At 37.3% G+C, this 25,473-nt stretch overlaps 2 protein-coding genes across 2 annotated transcripts; both read right to left on the reverse strand.

Annotated features, from left to right (window-relative positions):
• Positions 1-403: 403 nt before the first annotated feature.
• efemp2a (EGF containing fibulin extracellular matrix protein 2a) lies at positions 404-17,307 on the reverse strand. Its single transcript, XM_077236104.1, has 11 exons — positions 17,097-17,307; positions 13,123-13,355; positions 6,946-6,994; positions 6,067-6,279; positions 5,417-5,539; positions 4,319-4,435; positions 3,241-3,360; positions 3,022-3,141; positions 2,794-2,920; positions 2,055-2,250; positions 404-1,239 (listed from the first exon to the last, which is right to left on the reverse strand). Exons 2-11 carry the CDS (start codon positions 13,216-13,218, stop codon positions 1,078-1,080), a joined length of 1,323 nt encoding a protein of 440 aa, XP_077092219.1. The 5' UTR covers positions 13,219-13,355; positions 17,097-17,307; the 3' UTR covers positions 404-1,077.
• A 1,965-nt stretch (positions 17,308-19,272) lies between these two features.
• fibpa (fibroblast growth factor (acidic) intracellular binding protein a) lies at positions 19,273-24,378 on the reverse strand. The gene is made up of 11 exons (XM_077236105.1): positions 24,105-24,378; positions 23,760-23,870; positions 23,473-23,671; positions 23,248-23,374; positions 23,045-23,145; positions 22,583-22,716; positions 20,782-20,890; positions 20,567-20,630; positions 20,398-20,484; positions 20,216-20,313; positions 19,273-19,606 (listed from the first exon to the last, which is right to left on the reverse strand). Exons 2-11 carry the CDS (start codon positions 23,842-23,844, stop codon positions 19,537-19,539), a joined length of 1,074 nt encoding a protein of 357 aa, XP_077092220.1. The 5' UTR covers positions 23,845-23,870; positions 24,105-24,378; the 3' UTR covers positions 19,273-19,536.
• Between the last annotated feature and the right edge of the window lie 1,095 nt (positions 24,379-25,473).

The raw sequence follows: 25,473 nt of genomic DNA on the forward strand, positions 1-25,473 counted from the left end.
GATCTGTGACTGAGGAAACAACGTAGTATTGATTATAAAAGTTTGAGTTATGGACTTTGACTTTACTAAATAAATTGCCATTGTTTTCCACCTTAACATTTTTATATATTCAGTATAATCAACAGCGTCTTGCCTAAACTATAGGGAAAACGTTTCTCACCTCTAAATCAGATCTCTTTCTCTGTCAGGCTTATGCTAATAAGGCTACAGAGAGGCAGACAGCTCCTCGATGGGGTTCCAGTCTATCCAGTAGTTAGATGACTCAAGAGATCGGAAAGGTGGGTGGAAGGGTTAAGCGGGGCACGTGAGCATTTTCCATTTGGCGGAAGAAGATGCATAGCTGAGAAATGCCAAGAAAACATCCCAGCGGGAATGCAAACATATGTGGGTCTGAAGCCAGATCTTTATGGTCTCATCAAATTTATTACAGTAATAAATCCAGGATCGAAAATACAACAATGGCAATGTGGTATAAAAAAATACAGCACAAGGAAATGTGAGCATTATTGACGGTGGTGGTGGTGGAGTAGAGGTTTGGAATGACTGAGTGGTTACTGAATAACAACAATGAATAAAAACAATTCTGAACTCAAGAGATGGATTATACATAGTGGAACATTAATAGAGGCTTTTGACACTAAGAACATACAGAGATACTTTTTACAGCCTTGATATTGTTATTGCTACATCTATTTGAATAGGAGGGATTTATTGCTGACTATATTATTGCTGACTTCTGAACAGGCATTTAAAAATGACAAAAGACAGTTTACATAGGTTGTACAGCAGGTTTGGAATCATAGTGCAGCTGGTAACTTCGCCATTGTCCATATGACACAATATAGTGAGTTGTTATCTTGTAGACATATTGTCCTTAAAATATAGTGCCAGCCTTTTTTATTATTTACGATGTAGAAGTTGAAGAGGTTGGTACATGACTTCTGTACAATCTTGGAAATGATGTCTGTCATTTGGCAGACATATCCAGCTCATAAGCCCTCCTTGTTGGATGAATCAATCAGTGCTTCCACTCTTCCACCCCGTTTCCCTTTCTAGGCATCTCTGCATCTCTTTCAGTTAAAAAGCATAAGGCCCAACATAGATGGTTAAGCGCAGGGCAGAACTGGTGTGGTAGCTCATGAGCGGGTTGACAGAAACCATCTCCAAATCCAGCACATACTCTTTGGGGCCGTTCACGGCGCGGGCGAGAACAAGCATGGCACTGATGTTGTTGATTTGCTGAGGAAAGGCACATGACAGGCACAAGATCATTCCAAAACTTGGCAGTGTGAGATATGTATTAGTCTTGATGGCACTAATCAAAGGGGTCTTCTTTCTTTCATGGACAGAACACTGTGACTTGTAATATTTTTATATATAAATACTGCTGTTAAAATAATTTAACTATATATAATGTTTTCCTTTTAATTTATTCAGCAAGGATGCATTAAATTGATCAAAAGTCACAGTAAATACATTTATAATGTTACAAAAGATTTCTATTTTAAATAATTTGATAATTTTCTTTTGAACTTTCTTTTCATCAAATAATCCTCAGTTCCCACAAGAATATTAAGCAGCACAAGTGTTTTCAACACTGATAATACATGTTTTTTTGATCACCAAATCAGCATATTAGAATGATTTCTGAAGGATCATGTGAGACTGAAGACTCGAGTAATGATGCTGAAAATCCAGCTTAAACCCCACAGGAATAAATTACATTTTAAAATACATCAAAGTAGAAAAGTTACTTTAAATTGTAATAATATTTTACAATATTACTGTTTTTGCTGTATTTTTGTATTAAATAAATGCAGCCTTGGCGAGCATAAGAGACTTCTAAAACATTTTTTTTGAAACTCCAAAAGGTCCCAAATCCTTTTATTTTATTCAAGATATGAATCTAGCTTGTTTTGAGGGTGTTTAGATCATTGTACTGGAAAACAAGACAAATTAATTGCAAAAACAACCAAAAAACAATGATATTATACACCTCACCACCAATTTAAGGTATTCTTTCAGAATTTGCATTAATTAAAATCTGACCATACCCTGATGTAAAAATCTCCATTGTCATCTCCAGAACGGACACGGAAGGTGTTATAGGCTCCAGGATATACGCTTGTGGCCTGGATCTGAAAGATATCTGACGGGACGGAGCGCTCGGATGTGATGCTCATGTAGCGATGCACAATGGAGTAGGGCATGTCTCGACAGCTGGGCTTTGTGACAGGACACATACAGCGACTGCAATGAAGAGAGACAATTATATCAGTCAGAAAAGGTTTCAGCACTAAACGAAAGTGAATTGAATAGATTTGAACTGATCTGCACTCAAGTGAATCAACAAAATTGTACAGGACTGGACTGATTTAGACTGAATATACTAAATAGTATTGTTTTTACTCACTAGGTCAGGGTTTGGTATGACTCATGACTGTGTTAGCCACAACTGTACCAAATTATAGAAGAATGTGTACCATATGTCCAGTAAATTGGCTTAACATTTTTTAAAAGCCATCCATCAAATCGGATATTTCTTCAGAAATGCCTGACCACCTGTTTTTCATTAAAAGCTTGTGGAACTTTGCAGATTACGTTGAGACCCAAGAACTGGCCTGATATATGGAAAATAAACCGGGCGATTTGAGAAACCATGTCAGGTATGTCTCAAATAGACAGTAATGAAGAACAATAGACAATTACTGAAGAGGAAAATGTCTCCAAAGTTCCGATGCGTGAACTCAACAGCCTGCAAGTGATTGTGGTATTTCCAAATTGTTAACTTACTTTTCAGACACTTGCACATAGGGTTCCTGACAGCTTTTGGTGTCAACACATTTGTGACCTCCGTGAATGTTCACACAAGTCTGTCCATCAGAGCACTGATGAGCTCCCGTCTCACATTCGTTTATGTCTAGATTGAAAGAAAAAGAGGGGGAAAAGAATGTCTCTTTTCTCCTAAAAGTGAATTGGGAAGCAAAATGTTTAACAAGAGAGCGTGAGATTGAGGCAAACCTTGGCAGAGGCGTGTGCCCAAGAGCTGATAGCCATCAGGACAGACACAGGAGAATTTGCCGTGCTCGTTAACACACTGATACTGGCACAGGTAACTGGAGTAGCTGCACTCGTCTATGTCTGTAGACCGAGAAGGAATTTGATCAATTGTAAGTTAAAGCATAAATATTTTTTACAAATATGTGTATTTATTTTGGTTTGTGTTTGCTCCCAGCTTACCATTGCAGGCAAAGCCATCTGGCCCCAGCTCATAACCCTGCTCACATCGACACAGGAACGTCCCGTACGTGTTATAACACCTCTGACTGCAGGGGGCCCCCATGCCACACTCATCAACATCTGAGTGCAACAGAATGACAAGTCAGACGGGATCATATATGAAAACATTCGGGGCAAGGCAAGCAGTGAAGGATTGCAGTCACTAAAAAAGGAAATCGGATAATAAAGAAAATAAATACTTTCTGAGATGAACTGGCCATTTTTGTGTAATCATTTTAAGTGGCTAAGCAAATCAAATCTCAGTTCATAATCGTTTGTTTTAGGGATACCCTAAGGGAAGGAAATGTTCTGTTTAATTTTGATGCATGCAATGAGATTTTATTAAGTCAAAATTGCCCCTATTTACTGATGCTTAAAACACAGTGTAACACGTCTTGCGTTGGTAACAGGGAAATAGTTTGCCAACGTGAGTTGCAGCAGAAGAAAGTATAGTATAAACTTAGGAGGTTGGCATTTCACCGTTTGTATTTTATTCACTAATTCACCAGGAAAACTCCTACAAACTGTCTTCTATAAGAGTTCTGCTGTCAAGTGTTACTTAAACAAAAGTAATTCATTAGCAACAAAAATAAAATATATCATCCGATTGCCGCACACACGTGAGGCTCGAGGCACATGCTATTAGCAAACTGTACATTCCCATCACCCGGGAGGAGAAAAAAAAGGTGAAAGGCTTTGTTCCACGCCCTATTCTCAAGTAACGTTCTACTTTTTTTTTTCTTTTTTTTTCATGTTGAATATCTTGTTTCACTTGGAAATGCATCCAATTATAAAAGTGCTGCAAACAGCTGTTCACACTGACTTTAATGACTCAATTCCTCGTTTTCCTCCATGCACAAAGTGCTCTTTTACTGGTTTATATTTTGGCTCTTACTTAAAGAAAATGAGGTGTAGGATGGAGTTGTGTAAGTACGTGGGTTTGGATTGTGTGTGTGTGTGTGTGTGTGTGGGGTGGGTTGGCCTATGACTCAGGGTATGGCAAACCGGGGCGTGGGAGTAAGCGTGTGGGTTGGCTTACCAATACAGGAGCGATTGTTGCCAGCCAGCTGGAAACCAGGCTCACACTGGCAGGAGAATGAGCCAGGGACATTAACACAGCGATGTTGACAGTAGCGGTACCGGCACTCGTCAATGTCTGAAAAGTACGAAAACATTCAATTAGATAACAAATATTTTTTTTATATATTCCTCATTGGTATGATTGGACAGACAATGACAGATCACCTCACCATTTTATGTGAGTTAAGGCACACTTCACTCAAACAGTGTTATCCACTCTTAACCATGAGAACAACTTAGTAAATTGAACCAATTATATTAATATGTGTGGATACAAAATTTTACAGATAAGTATTTTAAAGTTAATATTTATAGATATTTTTAAATATTTAATATCAAGATAATAATAGATACCAAATTAAGATCATATATAAATTAAAATGAGATAAAAGATCATAATAACTCTTGTCAAGCTAGTCATAACTTTTGAGGTGCTGGAACCTAAAGGGAAGACCAAATGGTTTACATTTTGGTCTGTTCCTCACATAAATATTTGTGTGTAGCTTCAGAAGACTTGCAATCTACACAGGCCATATGTAATACTCTTAAAAAAAATGTTTATGGTGATTTGTGTAATTTCTGAAGCGTTTTTGAAAGAAACCCTTGTGGATAAAGTACACCTTAGCATACTTCTCGAAACAGAACTTTAAAAGAATATGCTTGTGTACAGTCGAATGTATGTCCAAAATATAATTAAATGTAATTTTTATTGAAACTTGTATGTAATGCATTTACATATGTTTATAATTACACATTTGGAATTATGAAGGTACAATTTAGTACATTTAAAGTATAATAACTATAACTTTAACTATAGGCATTATTAGAAAATTAATAAAGTACTTCACGTTTGCTTTAATACGGTAGTCGACACAACAAAAAAGTAATAATTATTTTTTAATTACACTTATTTGAAGTACTATACAAGTGCACATTCAGGACAATGAAGCAAACTTATTTTCCAGAATGGAAGGCTTGGAATGACATGAGTATGAATAAATAAAGACAGATCTTTGTGATTTGCTTTTTTTGGTTGTATTGGCGTTTCATTTCTCACCGATGCATTCTGTCCCCACTTTGCGATACCCATCTGGACACTGGCAGGAGAAGGAGCCTTCTGTATTGAAACACTGCTGACTGGGCTGGCAGTCGTGACTGTCCCGTTCACACTCATCCACATCTGTTTTTGTGAGACAATAATGGAAATTTATTGTGAACAGATCTCTGGTTCAGTTTTTATCTTTTCTTTGTCCTCTCAGTTTATGGCATTGGAGCTAGCATAACTCCGGAATGTAGTTATTGCAGCATGTATTGCTCATGGGAAGTGAAAACTACATTGCAGTCTTGAGTAACGTTATCTGTATTTGCTTCCTCTTGACGATAGACGACAGCTGGGATGCCTCAGTCTTAGTAAATTCTTCGCCCCCTGCAGATCAGCCACCTGCCAAGACTTCAGCCAAGACAACTAGCTGACCATTTCCCCTGGCCACCTGTTTCTGCCTGAGTCATTCAAGCGCTAACAGTCAAAACTAAAACACCGCATGCAATAACCCCCACCACCACCATCCCATTCATATAACTGATTTTGATCTGGACACACATGACTCTCTACAAAGGCATGCTACTGATTACAAGAGCTGATCCCCGCACACTCACAGGCCGTCTGACATCTGTTCTGAAAACACACACTCGTTTTCACACACTCACCCACGCAGTTGTCTCCCTGGGGCTCAAAACCTGAAGGGCACAGGTTGAATGACTCGCTGGCCATGTTCTCTAGGCTGGGATGGACCTGGTTGGGCGGATCAGGGGCGGGGATGAACGAGGCAGAGCGAGGCAGGCACAGGTACCCGCCATAGTGGTTGAAGCACTTCATCTCTCCCTTACAGGCCTCTGGGATTGTCTCACATTCATTTATATCTGCAGACAGGGTAAGCAGGATATACAGTCTGTTTGAATGCCATGACCATGGGTCACAAAATTGTTAAGAAGACATAAACTACTATTGGAACAGTCATTTTTCAGAATGTCAAATTATATTAATTTAAAGATATATAATAATATACACTACAGTTCAAAAGTCTTTTATAATCATCAAGTTTTTGCATTTATTTGATACTGTAAAAACAGTAATATTGTGAAATATAATTGCAATTTAAAATATGTTTTCTATTTTTAAGAAACTTAATATGGCTTAATAATATTTGATGAATAGAAAGTTAAAAATAAATCTTTTGTACCATTATAAAAGTCTTTACTGTCACACGTGATTCATTTAATGTGTTCTTGCTGAATAAAAGTAATAATTTATTTAAATATATATATTACTGACCCCAAACTTTTGAATGGTAGAGTATATTTTATATAAATACACATTATATGTGTAATAAGTAGGCCTATATATGAGGTATATTACATGTATTTTTCATATCCAAACTCTTAATCTGTGTGATTTAGCTAAATGTTGTCTGTGTTTGATGATTTTCCAGGGTGTCCCAAATGAATGCTTTTTTATTAAAGTGAAGTGAACTTCTACAAATATCCGTAATCAGCATTGAACACAGCGTGAAATTGAAGATGTTTTACCTTTGCAGTGCTGAGTCTGTGAATCCCAGTGATATCCATCTGTACATTCCTATAGAAAAACACATGAATTAGTTCATTAAACGTTATATAGGTGATCTGTAAATCGAATAATTACACAGTACAGTTACAGTAGTATGGGGTGTGGATTGTTGCATTATTCCAAATAAATAGATTGAGATCCACAAATAAATGTAAAGAGATTCACAAAAATATATCAACTTCACAAATAAATAGATTAAGATCCACAAATAAATGTAAAGAGTTTCACAAAAAATTATAAAACTCACAAATAAATAAAATGAGATTTGCAAATAAAAATATATATTTACAAATGTGTTTTATGCCACATAAAACACAACTCTGCCTGGAATTTATTTGTGAACTGCTTTCTGTGCATTTGTAAATCCCCTCATGCATTTGTGGATTTTGAAACACAAAATGCAGACTAATCAAATAAGTGGACTCCACCCACCGTTTACCTAAGCCAATCAAATAATGGCCACATTGAGCTGACCAATTGTAGCACGTTCTCGCTACAACCAATCACGTTAGGCTTTACACTCGGGGTGAGATCTGGATCTGATTAATTTTGCAGATATTTGCACCCCTGAAAGGAGCTGTAATGGGCACTTCATTCAAATGAGCTGTTTGTGTAGTTAAAACACCCCGTTTCCAAAAGATTGTTGGAGTTTAAGGCTTCTTTATATTTATTATTCTTTATTATTAACTCAGGATTACACACAAATTATGATCGTCACAGATCCCGAGCATCATATAACACCCTTTCTACACCGGACTTAAGCGGCGCGTCAAAAGCAAATAGCCCATTCTTCCCTGCTGCCGTAGCAGTTTCAAATCATGTAAAACTAACATGTTTGCAATGTTAACACATTTTGCCCATGACGTCTGTTTTCTTACCTGAAGATTACATGTCTATAATGCAATACGATGATTCATTGATAGTAAACGAATGCCCGTACTTCTTCTGAAGCGGCTACTACACGCAACTAGGCCTAAGGAGGACACATCATTTGCACATTTGCTTTGTCCAATGTAGAAAGCCTCGCACAGGGTAGACACAATGTAAGAAATTACAAAATGGATGATTTTGTCTTTTAAAGCACAATCGTTGTGACAAATAGCTTGCTATAGGACATAAATATGTAGAAGACAAAATATCAGCCCAAATGACCATCACTGAAGATGTAACAGCGTGTAGGCTAATGGGGTTTCGATCGGATAATACAATGCTGAAAAAAATAAATGTTTGCATTTATTTTGGATGCTGTACGTAACTTTTACAATACAATATTATTTAGTCTGATTCATATGAAATATTATTTGTGTGATCAAGTGTTTTAACGGATAAATTCAAATCCCTTGTCTGCTGGGCATTTCACTTTTAAATGCATGATATTTAATCATTAGATCCACGGACCTGCCCTTTAAAACTTGACTGAAGAAGTGTGAAAAGCTGTTGTGACAGTAATTTCCCCTATATTACACAAACTTCCGTATTTATCACAAGGTTGAATCCAGTTATTCATAAGTCAGCAACGTATTGATACTTTTCTGTTTTATCATGAATAATGTGACGCTTCCATAACGCGTTGTTCCCATAACGTAAGCGCTGTTTCTCAGGCATTTTCAAAGGCTCATACAAATGTGTCTTGGCTTGATACACAGTCTAATGGTCTTACTCTAACATATTTTACTGAAGCAATATTATGGGCCTTAGCCTTACCCTTCCTATTTGAGCCAATGCAGATGAATGAGCAAAGTTATTTCAGGGCAAGACCACTCTGATTGTAAAGCCTAACGTGATTGGTTGTAGCGAGAACGTGCTACGATTGGTCAGCTCAATGTGGCCGTTATCTGATTGGCTTAGGTAAACGGTGGGTGGAGTCCACTTATTTGTGGATTTGTCTGCACGTCGACGCTGGAAGTGTTTGAAAATCCACAAATGCATGAGGGGATTTACAAATGCACAGAAAGCAGTTCACAAATAAATGGCAAGCAGAGTTGTGTTTGTGGCATAAAACACATTTGTTAATATATTTTTTTATTTGCAAATCTCATATTATTTATTTGAGTTTTATAATTTTTTGTGAAACTCTTTACATTTATTTGTGGATCATAATCTATTTATTTGGAATAATGCAACAATTCTCACCCCATACTGTAGCCCATGTGTAATATAAAGAGCCCTAAAGGGACGTGATGGTGGAAAAAAATTAGGATGGGAGAAATTTTTTTTTTCCTCGAGAAACTTTGCTTTCCCTCGCAAAACTTTTGCGTTCCCTCGCAAAACTTTTGCGTTCCCTCGCAAAGATATTTGCGTTCCCACGCAAAACATGTTGTGAGCTCGGACAGACACTTCCTGTTTAATGTCCCGCTGGCAGTGCTTCAGAGATCCGTACGTTAATAGAGCGTTTCATTGTGTTTGAACTTGGTTGGACTCAAATATAAATAAATGCGGTCAGTGCTTAACTCAAGGAGTTCAGTGAAGTTAGCAATATTCACATCGGCTATTCGAAGTTCCCGGATATCCGTGAGCAAAACGTTGTTAAAACACAAACGACACCTATTTACAATCACAGTAACTAACGAGCTACAACCGTAGACAGTAAAAGAAATGGACACAGCGACCCCCTTGATTTCAACAGAGAAAACTGAAGCCCATTAGAAGCACTCACTTCCTGATGGCTGAGCATACTGCGCAGGCTCAAACTAAGCTTGAAAACCATGATGTCTATGTTGACGACAGTCTGACAGTTGTACATCTTCTAGTTGCTGTGCCAAGACAAATCTGAATCACCTAATTCCTCAAAAAACGTTGTTGAAATATTTTGATCCGTTGCTTTTATAGACTCTCTATCTATGGGCTTCTCCTTGACTTTATGCCTCTATGTCCCCCCGATTGCCTCATAGACAGTAAAAGATTGCCTGCGAGCTTCTCCTCTTGTCTATACAGTAATTTCTCTACAGTGCGACAGAAAGTCGCGTGGTTATGACGCAATCGTTAGCCTATTTTAACAAAAACGGCTTCAACGGGGCCATCACGTAAGATACAAAGTAATGGAGCCTTTTATACATTGTTGTGTTTCTTTAGAAATAAATAATGGACAAATGAAGTCTTTGGATGCCTCAGATGTAAAGTTATTCGCTGTCAAAGTGACGCCAAAATGAATGGGAGTCAATGGAATGCTAACAGCAGGTGATGGTCTGCTACAATGGCGGCCCCCAGGAGGCTTCAGTTTCCGGCTGATGGATTACCCCCTTGGCTACAACCCAATTTTCCTCAAAACAAGCTTTATAATATAAATGTGTCTCTAAACAGCCGATTGAGAGACAAGTCCGAATAAGGGTCCATCTGCAAAGTGCAAATCCCAAAAGCCTTCTGCACATTTAATATTATTAAACATATTCAATAGCTTCACTGTGACACACTGTACTGTCACCAAATTAGGTTCACGCATCACTGCTCTCCTGCTGGTTATACTACAATACTTAGTTTGATAAAAATGCATAATTTTTACTATTATTTATTATATTCAATAACTTTACACTATTATACAGTGTAATGCCATCAAATTCAGTAAGAAAATATAATGCAAAAGCTATGGTTGTAACTATTAGCTGCGTACTGTACCAATATAATTCGTAAAGAATAGGTCTACTTATTTTTTTATGTGCAATTACTTCCCAAACTAAGTGTATAACCAACATTAGAGCAGTGATGTGTGAACTAAATTTGGTGTGTTACATTGAAGTTATTGAATATTTATCATAATATAAAATGTGCAAAAGCAGGTTAGTATGACCAGTGGGACACCATTGATGTGTAAACTGAATTGGGCAACACTACAGTTTGTAACATTTAAGTTAATGACTATTTTTGTAATCACGTTTTTTTGGGTTATATTGCATTTTGCTGACGGTCCCTTCGGACTTGTCTGTCAGTCACCTGCTCATAGAGATCCATTTAGCCTATTATAAAGCTCGTTTTGAGGGAAATTTGGTTGTAGCTCTACGTTACTGTGATTGTAAATAAGTATAATTGAGTCATTCCACGAAACCGGTATGATTTGAGTCCCTCTGACCTTTTTAAGTGTATTTTACCTATTGGGTCACCAAAATCTATTATTAAAAGCTTTTTGTATCAATTGAAATGTCTCCTTTAATAGAGTTTAAAAATAATGACAAACATTTTATCTTTATATTAGAAATTATCTTGTTTTTTTCAGTTGACACCACCTATTTTGTCATGTCCCTCATGGCCTTCTATGGAAGTGTACTTGGAATATGAATAATAAAATTAGAAAAAAAAGTCCATACATTTTGCCCTTCCCATGAATATCTATCTGTGCTTTTTTACTGGTAATGTTTTTACAAAAAAAAAATTCATGATTAATCATTAAAATCACATTATTTAGTTCCATACCTCAGTAATCCCTCAACCCCGTTACACACATCATTCTCCCCCCATAAAAATAATGAACAGATCCTTATGTGACCTCAACAACAGGAAGTGACATCATAGAAGTCTTCTTAACAACATTGTGTGCAGACACAGGCAAGTTACCAACTACTTTTATAACTATAACTTATTTAGAATTGTGATATTGTGGTTGTCAAGCTCAACGACTCAACCCTGTTACATCAAATAAAGATAGAATTCTAATACTTGTGAAAATGATCTTTGTTATTTTAAAAGCATACATGATTTCTTAATATCGTGCATTCCATGTGCTCTCCTGTTATTCACTACATACAGAGCAGTGGCAATTTTTAGCAAAAAATCACAACCCCGTCACACTCAACCCATTACTTCTTTGCCACGAACCATGCGCACATGTAAAAAAAAAACACACAAACACGCTCACTCACACTCACACACCCACACATACATCAAAAAAGCAAACAAGTTATAGGTTTTATTTTGATGACCTATTCAGTCATTTTATGATGTTCTAATGTATACTACGTTATTGTTGTTTTTCCTGCAGTCGGGTTAATAAAACTGAGTTGCAATTGCAATTTATATCTGTTGTTTTTCTAGGTAACATAATAAAATAAAGTGCTTATAGAAAATCTTACAGTGAATTTGAGTAAAAAAAACAACTACTCATGTTAACCTGTATTTGTCTCTTCAACCCCGTTACCATCTTCAACCCTGTTACCCTAGTCTCAACCTGGTCTCAACCGCGTCACACCTACATTTTTATGATTTTTTTTTTACGTTTATGAAAAAGTAAATTATTGTTTGTTGAACTCAGTCTAAAATGTTCAGAGCAATCATAAGAATACTGATTTTAATTCAAATTCTGAAGTTAAGCCACATCTTTGATCAAAAATGATGAGGTTGCTGTCACAAAAAGTGTCCATTTCAGGCTTTAGTAGGCCTATAGCATAAGTGTGAAATAATATGTACATTTTACATTTGTAATTACTGAATTAGTGTGAGGGACATCTGACTAATAGGAAAATGTTGATTTCATTACAAATATATTTTATAATTATATTCAGAGAGCTCCCATATTGTCCATAACGGGGTTGAAGACTAATAGCGCCCGTATCTTAAAATAATTACCAATAATAAAAAGTATTTAATGCCTGAGGTGGGAAAATATGTTTTTCTGGAAGTTAAATATGTCAATGTTGTGGGGTGTTCAGAAAAGAAATACATGTTAAAAAATCCAAAAATGTGTAAATCCAAATCGTACCGGTTTCGTGGAATGACTCAATTCGTGTTTTAACAACGTTTAGCTCACGAGTTATTGATCCGAGAAGTTCGAATCTGTGAATAACGTTAGGCCTATAACTCCACTTTAGGTCAAGCACTGACCGCATTTCTTTATATTTGAGACGAACCAAGTTCAAACACTATGAAACGTACACTCCATTAACGTAGGCTACAGCTCTCTGAAGCAATACTTTATACCAGCGGGACATTAAACAGGAAGTGTCTGTCCGAGCTCACAACAGATTTTGATGGGGGAAAAAATAAATTCACCCATCACAATTTTTTTCCACCACCACATCCCTTTAGGGGGTCCGTAGTAATATAAGATATGAAGATGATATTAAATGATGTGACATAGGTTATGATATGAATATTTATTTAGAGGGAGAAAAAGAAGGGAGAGAGACAGGGAAGTGTTCGTTCCTCCTTACCGTGTAGGTGTCAGTTTCTGTGGGTGGCTGTGAAATAGCGCGACGGAGAAACACAGAGATGCACATACAAAAGACCAAAACACACCCGGGCCGCATCCTCGCACACCACACCTTCAACGGGCTCTGATGAGCACAGACACAAAAACACCTTCCCAAGAGTGCTGGGATCTGACAGACGTGCACGCGCGCACTCTGGTACAGTGATGATGCTGTGATAAAGTTCACTGAGGAACCTGTGGATGAGAAACAACAGCTTGAGAAAACTTCAGAAACAAACTTTCAAGTTTGAACATGTAAGTGATACCGCTTTATTAATCATAACAAAAAGTCAGACGGATGTATGTGATTTATTTCGGCTTTATTTAGCATATCAGACTCTAATGTAGCCTAATGTCAGGACCTCTCATTTATCCAAGTGGTGCTGCTGAAATTGCTTGATTACCAGACTCCCCCTAGTGGTTGTATTAAAAATGCAACAATTTTGGTAACATTGTGATCGAAAATCAAACAGACTTGTTCCTAGTCTGTTTCGCTGTGGACAATGTGAGGTAGACAGAAAGATTAAGACCTAGACTCTTTACCTGTTCACATAAGTAATGTTGCAATACTGTGGTACAATGATTGTATTAGATGATTTATACCAATGCACTGAATGTTGATAATGTTAATGTTCACCCCTTATTGTAAAATGTTACCAAATAAATTTCGTTATTCACACTGCACAAGAAAAAATCAAAATATTTACTGTAATTCTTATAAAATATTTGAGGGGAGTGAAAAGTTATTCAGTTTACACTGAGCAAAATATCACACATACATATTAAATGCAGCACTATTTTCATGGCCTTGTTTTCTATAGACGCATATACATTGACATTGTTTGCAGGCGCTGTATGGAAACGCAAAAGCTGCTTCAACATGACACAGAGCCCAACAGTAGCTCTTTGAGTCGATGTGTGTGTTGTCGGGTTTTTTTCAGAGAATCCAATCAAAAAGTATTTGTCATTTTGACTCAGTGTGACAAACCTCAAACCACTGGTTGACGTGCAAATCTGCACATTCTATCTCAGCTGAATCAGCCTCCAGATAGAATTGTTGTGCTTTTCCTCCCAAACCACAAGAAAGGATTCAAGCGATTTACAGTAGTCACCGTACAAGAAACACTTGCGACTTCACATGCAAACACACTGAAATCCAAACACTCTCACAAATCTCTCATCTGTGAATTACCCGCTCCTATACTGACCTATGTGCTATTATAGTTAAGTGGCATCCTGCAAAAATCTGGAAGCAGGCTGTCCCTGTGGTGTTGCATCAGACTGGGAAAAACCTGAAATCAACCATCATAAACAAACTTGAGGCCAGCGAGAGCCAGGTTCAGTCGCTTGGCCGGAGTGTGGGCAGTGTGGATGCGTGGGTACATCGTCTGCCATGTTGTCTGAGTGGCACTTGACCTTCTGGAATGCCAGCGGAGAGGATGTGGGCACCACTCTGAATAACGGTCAGCCGGACACTCGCTGTTTTTCCCACTGTATCACATTGCCGGGAACCCCCCAAGGTTCACTGGTAAGGTCAAGTGATTACCCAGAATGCCCTTGTATAAGTCCCAGTCTCTGTTCTATTGTTTTATTAAATGTATTTAATCATTATCTTTGGCAGACAAGTCAGTAGGTCATTGTATGGCTACAAATTAAATGTGGAGCACTCCAGATGCACCATGTGCTTTTAGATGGGAAGCAGCTCGTCTATTTGCTTAACATTTGCTTGGCTGGTAGTGCCGTGACTTCTGTAAGTGTGCAGTGATTAAATGACCGCCAATAACACAAGCAATAAAGAACGGACTTCATGGGCAGACCACACACATGTAATGACAAACGCTCTCCTCCTACCTCTCTCTCAACCTTATAAACACGCTCACACTAGTCCAGTGTCATGTCTACGGTTAACTCGGTGTGCTCAGCTGAGCATTAAACTCAAAATCTGACATGGTGGCCAAAGCACTCATGCAGGGGGCTCCTATTTGAAACCTTGCTAGTTGGTGCACTTATAATTTTATGAATACTAACTCCTTACCTCCCACCTGTGTAAACTTAAGTGGGTTTTTTATGCCAGGCCCCCATGGCCCCAACAACATGCAGACTGTCAACAAAGACAGAGACACATTTATTAATTGTTTCTTAGCTAATTGTCCTTTAGGGTCAGTTCTCACAGGTGTCATTCTGGTCTTCTATCAGAGGAACCATATGCAGTTTATCTCATTAATTTACATAATTAAACTGCAATCATTTTTTTGAAGTGACTCAATAGTTTGTTTATTGCTACAGTGTTACTTTATACGGAGACGATAGACCAAAGATTGTCTTAGGTTTTACGACAACTTGAAACCAGCCAAGTACTGTTGTTTTTAAAAAGTTTGTTATGCTTACCAAGGCTGCATTTATTTGAAGAACAAAATACAGTAAAAACCGTAATATTGTGAAATATTATAACAATTTAAACAATTGTTTTAAGATCCTTCGGAAATCATTCTAATATGCTGATATGCTGGGAAAAAAATTATTATCAATGTTCTCAACAGGTGCGCTGCTTAATATTTTTGTGGAAACCATGATATATATATATTATATATTATATATATATATATATGATTTTTTTTTTACATTTTGATAAATAGAAAACTTTCTTTAATTAGTAAGATTAATTAATTTTAGACTTTTGTAACATTGTAAATCGTATTACTGTCCCTTTTGATCAATTTAATACATCCTTGTTGAATAAAAGTATTAGTTTCTTTAAAAAAAAATCTTACTGACCCCAAACTTTTGAATGTTATTGTGTACATTATACAACTTCTAGACTCTTTCTGACCATCATCAGTGATGCTCACTAGTTTCATGTTGCTTACTTTAGCAGTTCTGCCCTGAGATGACAAATGAATATTACCAAAAATAGAGAACTAATGTGGCTAGAGGCCCCCAGTCTGGCATATCCCGGCTCTCTGTCACACTCTCTGCTTTTAAATGAACGCTCAAGTCAGTATCCAGCCATATAAAATAAAACATCTAACATAAGTAATTAGCAGAACACATAAACAAAAATTATGTAACAGCAGTGGCCTATGTAAGTACAGTAAAGCAGTGTTCCCTGTTCTGATTTCACATAGGCATTTTATTGAGCCTTCCTTCTTATAACAACACCTGTGCTTCCAGAGAAGTTTAGAACGCTTTCAGATAAACACAAGTGTTACCACAAATTCTCCAACCTTTGTGTGTCCTCAGAAACCTTTGAGAGTCTGTGCGTAAAAGTCCCATTCTGCTGTGTCTTTCACATCAAACCAGCTCATATAAACAGACGGGAGTTAGTATGAATCAGCTTTTTGTCTTTAAAAATAGAAACATTATCTAAACAACGTCCCCCATTTTACGTTCACAGAGCTCAAGTAACAACATACAGTCAATGACATTAGTCTGGTTGTGAAACAGTGCTTGGAAAAGAGATTGGAAAGTTTTGCAACACTTCAGACTATGATGTAGAGATGTGTAAAACCCTCATGACGGTTGAGTTATAAATGCTGAGGAAAATACTACACTATGTATGAGCATGGAAAGTTGGAAGATATGAGATGATACAATATGGTAGGAGATGAGGAATCTGCTGAATAATTTGATTGATTGTTCTTTCTATAGAGCGCAGTGTGGTGTCTGTAGTCGTGGAGAGTGAGCGTGACGTGTGCAGCCCTTCAAACAGCCTGGAGCAACCCGGCTAGTTAAGTTTTCCTTAGTCTGCCCTTAATCGCTTTCTCCCTGTGCCCCACTGTCTGTGGCATAACTTCAATTCAGCCTGACATTTCTGATTTTAGATGAGCAGATCCACAATGCCCAAAGACCCCATGCAAACAACAGCTATTGGAGTACAAGATGACATTATATTGCAGTGCAATATTAGATTTTCTTTCGTAAACATGCTATACTCACAGGCCGGGCTTTCTTTCTTTCTTTCTTTCTGCTATGTTCTTGTATTCAGTGGTTTATCTTCTTTTGTTCCAGTGGATCCCTCTCTTGCTTGTCTCTGTGCAGTGGTGGCACGTCTTCTCTTCTATCCTCACTCCTCGGCCTGATAGAGTGAGTGTGGAGACGGACAGCTGGACTGTGAATGTATGCAAGGGAGGGAAAGACGGAAGAGAGGAGAGAGGGACAGCCCATTCCGACCCCCATACAGCCCCCCTGCACGGCCATCCTCCACCCTCTGCCCCCCCATCCCTCCCCACCCCCCCCCATCCCTCCCCACCCCCCCCTCGTCTGCCCCCCCATCCCCCCCCCCCTCGTCTGCCCCCCCAGGAGGAAAATTCCTGGTCTGCGGCCCAAATTCCAAAATTCCAAATGTGTCCAGCTCAACGACAGAAAAAACAGCATACAGATTCACAACCCCCCTCCATACACACATGAACCAGCCGCCGCGCACACACACACGAAGGCAAAGACCCCACCTGGTTTCATTTAAACTGGCCCCCCACAGCCTACAACTTTCTTTCTCTCTTTTCCCCTCCACCTCAAGTCACCCTTCATCTCTCCCATCTTTTTCGGTCTCTCGCTCTCTCTATTCCTTTCATTCGGCTGAATATTTATAGCTTGGGAGAAGCTAGTGGAATGTAGACAAAAACTGGAGAGCAAACTAGAAAGAGAGAGAGACAGAGGAGGCAAGGGTAGAGTGAAAGAAGGGAGGATAGGACGCACGTCTTACTTGGAAAAGTTGGTTCATTTTTTTGCAGTCTAAATATTGAAACTGGAGGTGCTCGCAGGCTGATATTACTAGAAATGAGAGGCAATGGAAAGACTTTTACTTTTACTTCACAAACTCAAACAACATAGCATGATTAAAACATTCGAGATTGTGGCTTGAAGACCAGATCTATGTTATTGCATACTTCAACATCATTTCTCTTCTGGGAAAACCAACAAAAATATTGATGATTCATCCTGCACTACACACATTTTTGTTTAATCAAATGCTCACTGAAAACAAAGTAACAAATACCAAAGAAATCTAAGTTATTTGTAACTACATAAACAGAATTCCCAAATGTATTCAAACACACTTGCCTGAACCAAGAATTGTAATGTTTTTCTTTGAAATATTGCTGTTGCTGTTAAAGGATTATTGATTTGCTGCTTGGCGACTTCTATTTTGTTGTTTTGTCATTATGAATTGGGTTGTGATGTTAAGAGCTCCTCTTTTTACATTTATTCATTGTCACCGTTCTTTAGGTTTATGTGTCAAGTGTTGAGGTCTTTGTATATAGTATACAACCTTTTAAAACTTAGATATCTTTGGTTTATAAGGTGAATACATAAACCTAGTTGCCTTCACAAATGTATTGGCAGAATAAGCCATTTATAATACTAATAATTCCCATTTCGATAAGAATAAATATGGCTGGATTCAGAAAAGCATACTTAATTTGGCAGAAATAGTAAGAATAGTATGTTAGTAGATATACAATATATTTGTATTTATACAAGCATGTAGAATTACATGATTTGGTTTGGTTGAGGCTTTACATACATGTAATTAAAGAAACGATTATGCATTGACCAAACTCAGTTGTCAAGTCACAAAATCAGTTGATGCTGGAGGCATTACATTCAAGCTTCATCAAATTATACAAAGAAATAAACATTGTTTTGCTCTGCAAATGACAAAAGGGCAAACAAATCTGTTTGCCATTACTCTTGTACCAAAAAAAGCTCTAGAGTAATGTGGTAGGGCTGACAGCTGTCATTACATACCATTATTGTAAAAACACACATGTACACTGTGCCACCTGACAAATTGTGGCCCCCTACTGCTTTCCCAGCCCCCAATGAGCCCACACACAGATTCACACCCATCAGTGCGCCATGCGCCCACATATTCTGGTCAAGCCAGAGGGGTCGGGAGGTTAAGGACCATAAGGGCTCAAGCCACAACATCCTTTGGACCATTTGCATGTTAATTATCATTAGGACCCCCAAATTATGTCAGTCAAATCAAGTATGATCAGGGCATAATTTTGTTCCATCCATCATTACCAAATACACAATTTTATTTCAGGGGGTTTGCTAAAAGGGAAACCCACAAAGCAGAGTTAATGAAAACACAATGCAGACAGTGTCTGTGGAAATCATGGTGTGTTTATTTACAAGTCATACAGTTCTGGAGGCCGAGGGGTGAAAGAATGAAACAGGGATAGAGGGAGAGGGAGAGGGAGGTGAAGACATGGACAGATGGTTGGTGGGGGGTGCATATTTGGATAAGATTAAAGAAAGATGATGATAGACAGGAGATATTAAACATCAGGCCATAAATTCGTCAGATGCTAGACTGCTTTCAGATGAGTTATTATGAAGAGAGAGAGAAGGTGTAAATGAAGATTCTTTACTCATGGTACATTTTAAGGATGCAACTTTTGATAACTCCCATGTACCTGGTCCAGACAGAATGATGCCTGAGAAAAAAATCGGAGAGATTTAAAAATGTGTCACAACATACACTTTTTCTTTTTTAATCACAGTTTCTATAAAAAAAATTAAGCAGCACAACTGTTTTCAACATTGATAATAATAAGAAATGTTTCTTGAGCAGCAAATCATCATAATAGAATGATTTCTAAAGGATCGTGCGTCACTGCAGACTGGAGTAACGATGCTGAAAATTCAGATTTGCCATCACAAGAAAAAGATATATTAAAATATATGAAAACATAAGAAAAAAATTATTTTAAATTGTAATAATATTTCACAATATTACTGTAATGCGGCCTTGGTGAGCATAAAAAAACATTTGAACGGTAGTGTAGGTCAGGATAAATACATATTTTCCTAGTGATTTGAGGGGTCGTGATTTGGTTTGAATAAACATAAAAACACATTCCACAGTGGTAAACCACATAAATGACTGGACAGGAAACAAAGGTGACTACAGATAAAGCAATGTGCATATGAGACAGTGACCCCGACTGGTTGCAAAGAGAATTTACCCTGAACTAAGACCTCCATATAAAGCCATTGTCCAGAAAAATACCAAAAGAAAATATACAAGCCGTAGTGACACTTACTTGAAGGTGTCAAGGATATGTGCAGAGTTAGTATAATGAGTAAGGTAGAGGTTCACATCTATTGATGACCATTTGTCTGATCGGCAAGGTTCAATAAACTGAAGAGAACAAAGAAAAATGCTTTGTGAAAAATGGGAGTGCTTCAGACCTGATAGATGCTTTTATTACATTTTAAAAAGTACCTTTTCAACAAGGTCAATGAAGAAATCGCGCACATCTTTGGCGTTGATTAATTTGGCAGCGATATTCACAAGGCCTCTTGAGAGATTCTACAACAGAAGACATTTTGAAATCAAAAATCATGTAGTAAAGTATTTATTTCACAAGAAACACATGACCAACTTCTCTTACCTTAAAATTGGCTTCCATCTCGTTGAAGACATTAGTTTTACCCCGCAGAGCAGTGCACACTAAACTGAGTGGATGAGAGGTTTCATTATTCAGATGGCTGAGACAGAGGGAGTAGCACCCATTTGGACATTTACAACAGCCCTCCTCAAGAATCTATTCTAATCTCTATTCTCCCCATCCAAATCACTCAATCACACACAGTGCTGAAAACACACCTTTTGTGTTGGTCTAAGAGATCCTTGTCTGTGATTAGAATTTTGAGGTCTTTGAGGTCTTGAAGGAATTCCTTATCCAGATCTACATCCATGTCCTCCATCATGTTATCTAATGGAGAGAAATGGTGGATTTTGAAAGTACAGGAGATCTTTTAATCGATGTGTTTTTTCCAAACTACACAAGTGGTCAGACTGAAGTTGTCCATTAATAACCTCAAGACTAGATGCTCAAGAACATACAGATGTCAAATTGAACATTAGGACATTTATGTAAGGGAAAATGTGCAGTCAGCCAGGCTTCATCGCAAAAAAAACCTGACAGGGTGATCAGAACCCTGACGTGACCGGGAGGGGTTTAGTACCACCCTGATGGGGTTTATTTTACAACACTGACCAGCACGAAAGATGTGAAAGATGCTCAGGACAGTTGATGTAATTGTCAATGGATCATTCAGGCCAGTGCTGCGTTGTCACAAAAGATTATAAATTGTTTTTAAGTCTTGCCAATTTAAACTTTCAAGTGATTTTAAACCATTCAAGTGTAAGATGTAAAAGAGAAGTCAGTGTCCTCGTAAGTGAATGCAAACAGTTGAAAAAGAAATCGGATGTGTATCATTATTATTATTAAAGTGACAGCAGCCTAATCAACCTAGTGCCGTCTGTGTCATTAATGTTAATCAGACAACAAAAGACAAAAAGAAAATTACTCACTTCTCTTGACTGAATAACTTTGGTAGCTATAACATAGATTCATCTATATTCAATTATTTAACATATATTAATCTATATCCAATTCATACAGTGAAGACTATGCAGTGTTGCTTTGCATTTGATTATTCTATTTCTGTACCAGAGTACTTCTGTTAGACCTACTTGAAAAGAATTAAAGCACTGTTTATTTAATTTGTGTCAGCCTATTGTAATTTGTTTATTTGTTCTTATTGTATTACTGACTGGTCACTTTTCTTTAAAATCCCCCTGTGGTGAAAATCAAGCTTTTAATGTTGTTTATATGTCTATGATGTGTTTTAATATGCTTTAAGACAAACCATGTGCAAATTCATAAGTCAACACCATCGCTGAGTATTTTCTCTTTGAAACTGCAGTGAACCAAAGACAGTCTCAAAACCGCTGGCGTTAATGACGTCACAAACTACCTTGTAACCAAAAAAAAACCTTTAAATATGTAATTTTGGGGATCAAAGATGAGTTTTAAGATTTTTAAAAATGTTTGAACTTTATATTAGTTACACTAGTAGTTTTTGCAGTGGTATCGAAATTGGAAATGAGATTGTGAAAATGCATAATGAAATTGTCATAATAAGCTTATTTAGTAGAATAAAAAGTTACATGGATTGAAAACAAAAACTAACTTATTCATTCATTCATTCATTCATTAATTCATTTATTTTGTGGCAGGACCAGTGGAAATTTTGGAAGGACAAGTAAAAATTTTAACCACTGACCCGACCAGGCAAGTAGAAAAAAACCTTAGCGTTGAGACCTGTTATATAATTATTATTACAATGATATAATTATGACTATTATACATTTTATATATTATTATAATAATACAGAAATATTATAAATAGCGTTTTAAAAGTATTTCATCATGTGATAATAAAATACTTTAAAAATAACCTGAGTGGTACAAAAGACATAATCTAGCACACCTGTGTAGGATATCGGCTGCCAAGGATAACGGTCAGCCATTTAGTTTAATAGCCATTATACAAGAATATTCCACCACTGATTTCAAGTATTGTAGTTGCCTGTGTAAGAACTGTGTAACTGGTCTTACCAACAGCTCCTAGAGTCCAGTTGTTGATGAGCTGCCCAGCACAGAAGGCAAAGTCCTGAAAGGTTAGATACAGCAACTTTTTCTTCCCCGTCTCAAAACGATTATTGGCAAAGAACACTATTGCAGCATAGTCTCTGGAGGAGGAATTGGCAAGATCGTTTAGCAAGAGAAGGTGAAAAAGCACCAAATCAGCACTGAAGCAACTGCTCATGGGATGACTATATCACTCGACATTTACCAATACATTTTTAAGATCAAGTGTATCTGTTAACATTATTTACATGAACACTAATATTAACAAAGGTTAATCAATGCTCTAAGAATATATTGCTCATTGTCAGTTCATGTTAGTTAATGCATTAACTAATGTTAACAAATGAAACCTTATTGTAATGCATTACTGAAACTTCAAGGAATAGATCTAAGCAGAGTAATTTAAGCAAATATTAATTTCTTTCTCACCTCGCTAATTGATCAGGTAACAGAAAGTGCTGCCGTATGTTTTCCACAAGGGGGCCCTTGAGTTCTTCCACCACTTTGAACACTCGCTTGAAGTTGTCAAACTATATTTGAGGAGATAGATATAATCATTTAATTCCCAAAAGGGTCTTGGAAAAGCATCCAAGCATAAATCTTAGTTATCATATCAATGTAGTTCAGGCCACCTGTCTTCTGCAGCTCTTCAGCGTAATGCCTGTCTTTGTGCTAACATCATCAAGGTCTTTTTTTGTTCCTTTGGAGAGTTTTTTTCCCAGGACCTCTCGAACAAACAAATCATCAAAAGCATAATACCTAGAAGAAAATGTGAATAAATGTAGTTTATACTCAATAATACAAAACTATTCAATAAATAAACTATTTCAATTGGCAAGACACAAATCAGCGCATACCGTTCAATGAGCATGGCTTGTCGGTCTGGCGGTATCTGAAACAGAAGCTGATTGGCTAGTTTAGCTGGGTGGTGTAAAAGTCTCTCACACATCTGGAAAGTTCTGTACTGGTCCATGGTGTCACTGAGCAGCACTTCTGCACTCACCTCACACTCCTCCATTACACCTCCTTCTATCCGCACCGTCACTGCGTCATTCACTATGAAGGCAGTCACATTGTTGTAAATATAACATGCATTTCAAAGCAGGTATTACAGTAGTTGATAGTCTCATGCACTATACTTTACCTGTATATCCATTCAACCACAGTTGATACACCTCTTTGTCCATAATGGTGGTGTTTCCAACAAATACATCCAGCTCCACAGACATCTTGACATCGGCAATGTATGTTTAAGCTGTTACAGAGGCACATGGTCATGGTGAGTAAATACCAAACAGATTCTTTTTAACATCCAATGACTTTGAGTTGCAAGGATAATCTGGTATTAATTAATCTGGTAGTAACTGAAGCTACGGTCGTTAACTAACCAGGCATTAACCATCAAACGAATCCCTCACAGAATTTAAAAACACCACACATCTCAGACATGCTACATGACGTATTTTCCAAATATCCTAAGTGGACTTACCAGAGACACAAGCGTATTAACGCGACGGCAGGTTTTTAATCGCATTCAGATGTCACAACATTAGCTTTTGTTTTTGAATGTCTAACTTAACTTAGTTCCTTTCAACATTTACTCGCTCGAAAACTTATCGGATGCGTACGTAGAAATAATTATCTCGAGTCGATTATGCATTGGTAACCATCACAGTTATGTTTACCAAACACAAACTGTCAAATCGAGCGACTACGCTTCATCCATAGCAACAGAACACCGTTATGATTACTTCCGGGTGTGCGCCGCATTCATTTTACGTCACATTCACGTGACGTAGTTTCGGGTAGTTAGTGTTCCGGTATCACAACTGTAGGCTATATTAAAATATGAGCCACCATCAACTGAACATGTCTTATAGTCTAATAGTGCTATTTGTGACGTTAATAGGTTTGAATAGGAATACTGAACTTTGAAGTAAAAAAATATAGATGTCAGGAGAAGTAAAAATATTTTGCTTCATTGAATAGACTATTTTAAAGGACTCAATATCCTACAATTTGATTGTTAAAATGGAATGCATGGTTTTAAAAAAAAAGAATCCATCATGGTGATAGTGGTAGGTAGCCTGCTAATAACAAGAGCTTTAATTTCAGGTAACCTATAACCAAGAAAAAGTTACTGACATCACAATTCTGGTCTATGATGCCCTTGAGCCATTTATAAGGGAAAACGACCCTGTCCTAGCATTACTGTAGGCAATTAGGATGCAAAGCATCTGTGTGGTAAACAAAGTAACCAAATTAAAACGTTCACATTCCCTAGTTCACCAAAATCCCTCAACATTTTAAAATGTATTTTTAGAATCGTAAATTGATGCGGTGCAGGGAAATAACATTATAAGATGATTTTATATGATGATCTGATCTGATTTATTATTATGAAATACCAGACTCAGAGACAGGATTGTCATCAAACCCAAACAGGTATATTGAACAGATGGAACGCACAGATGAAGCAGGTGAATAGTAAAGCCAATAAAGAGTTATTGATGATTGATAACAGTGAATAACAAAGTAATTTCCTTTTAGCTTGGGAGGAGACTATAACCGGTGAGTGGAGGAGACCGAAGAGCACACACTTCGTGAATGGTTGGGGTTGGAAAAATAAATAGTAAAAACACAAATTTTTAAAACAGGAGTACTTACACGTTTCAAATAGTTTCTTATTTCCAAGAAGAAGACTAGACTGACAAAGACATAGCCTATGCTTTCAATATGTTTCAAGTAGGCTACATAAGCATACCATCATTGACAGCTTATTATTGGATATTTCTTTACAATAATAGTAAATAAGTATACTTATTAATCCCCTGTAAAGCAGTTCAGGCAACAAAAAT

Source organism: Siphateles boraxobius, unplaced genomic scaffold (assembly GCF_051911475.1).
Source record: "Siphateles boraxobius isolate OS27281-9 unplaced genomic scaffold, OSU_SipBor_1 2, whole genome shotgun sequence".
In the NCBI taxonomy this organism is placed as follows: domain Eukaryota; kingdom Metazoa; phylum Chordata; class Actinopteri; order Cypriniformes; family Leuciscidae; genus Siphateles; species Siphateles boraxobius.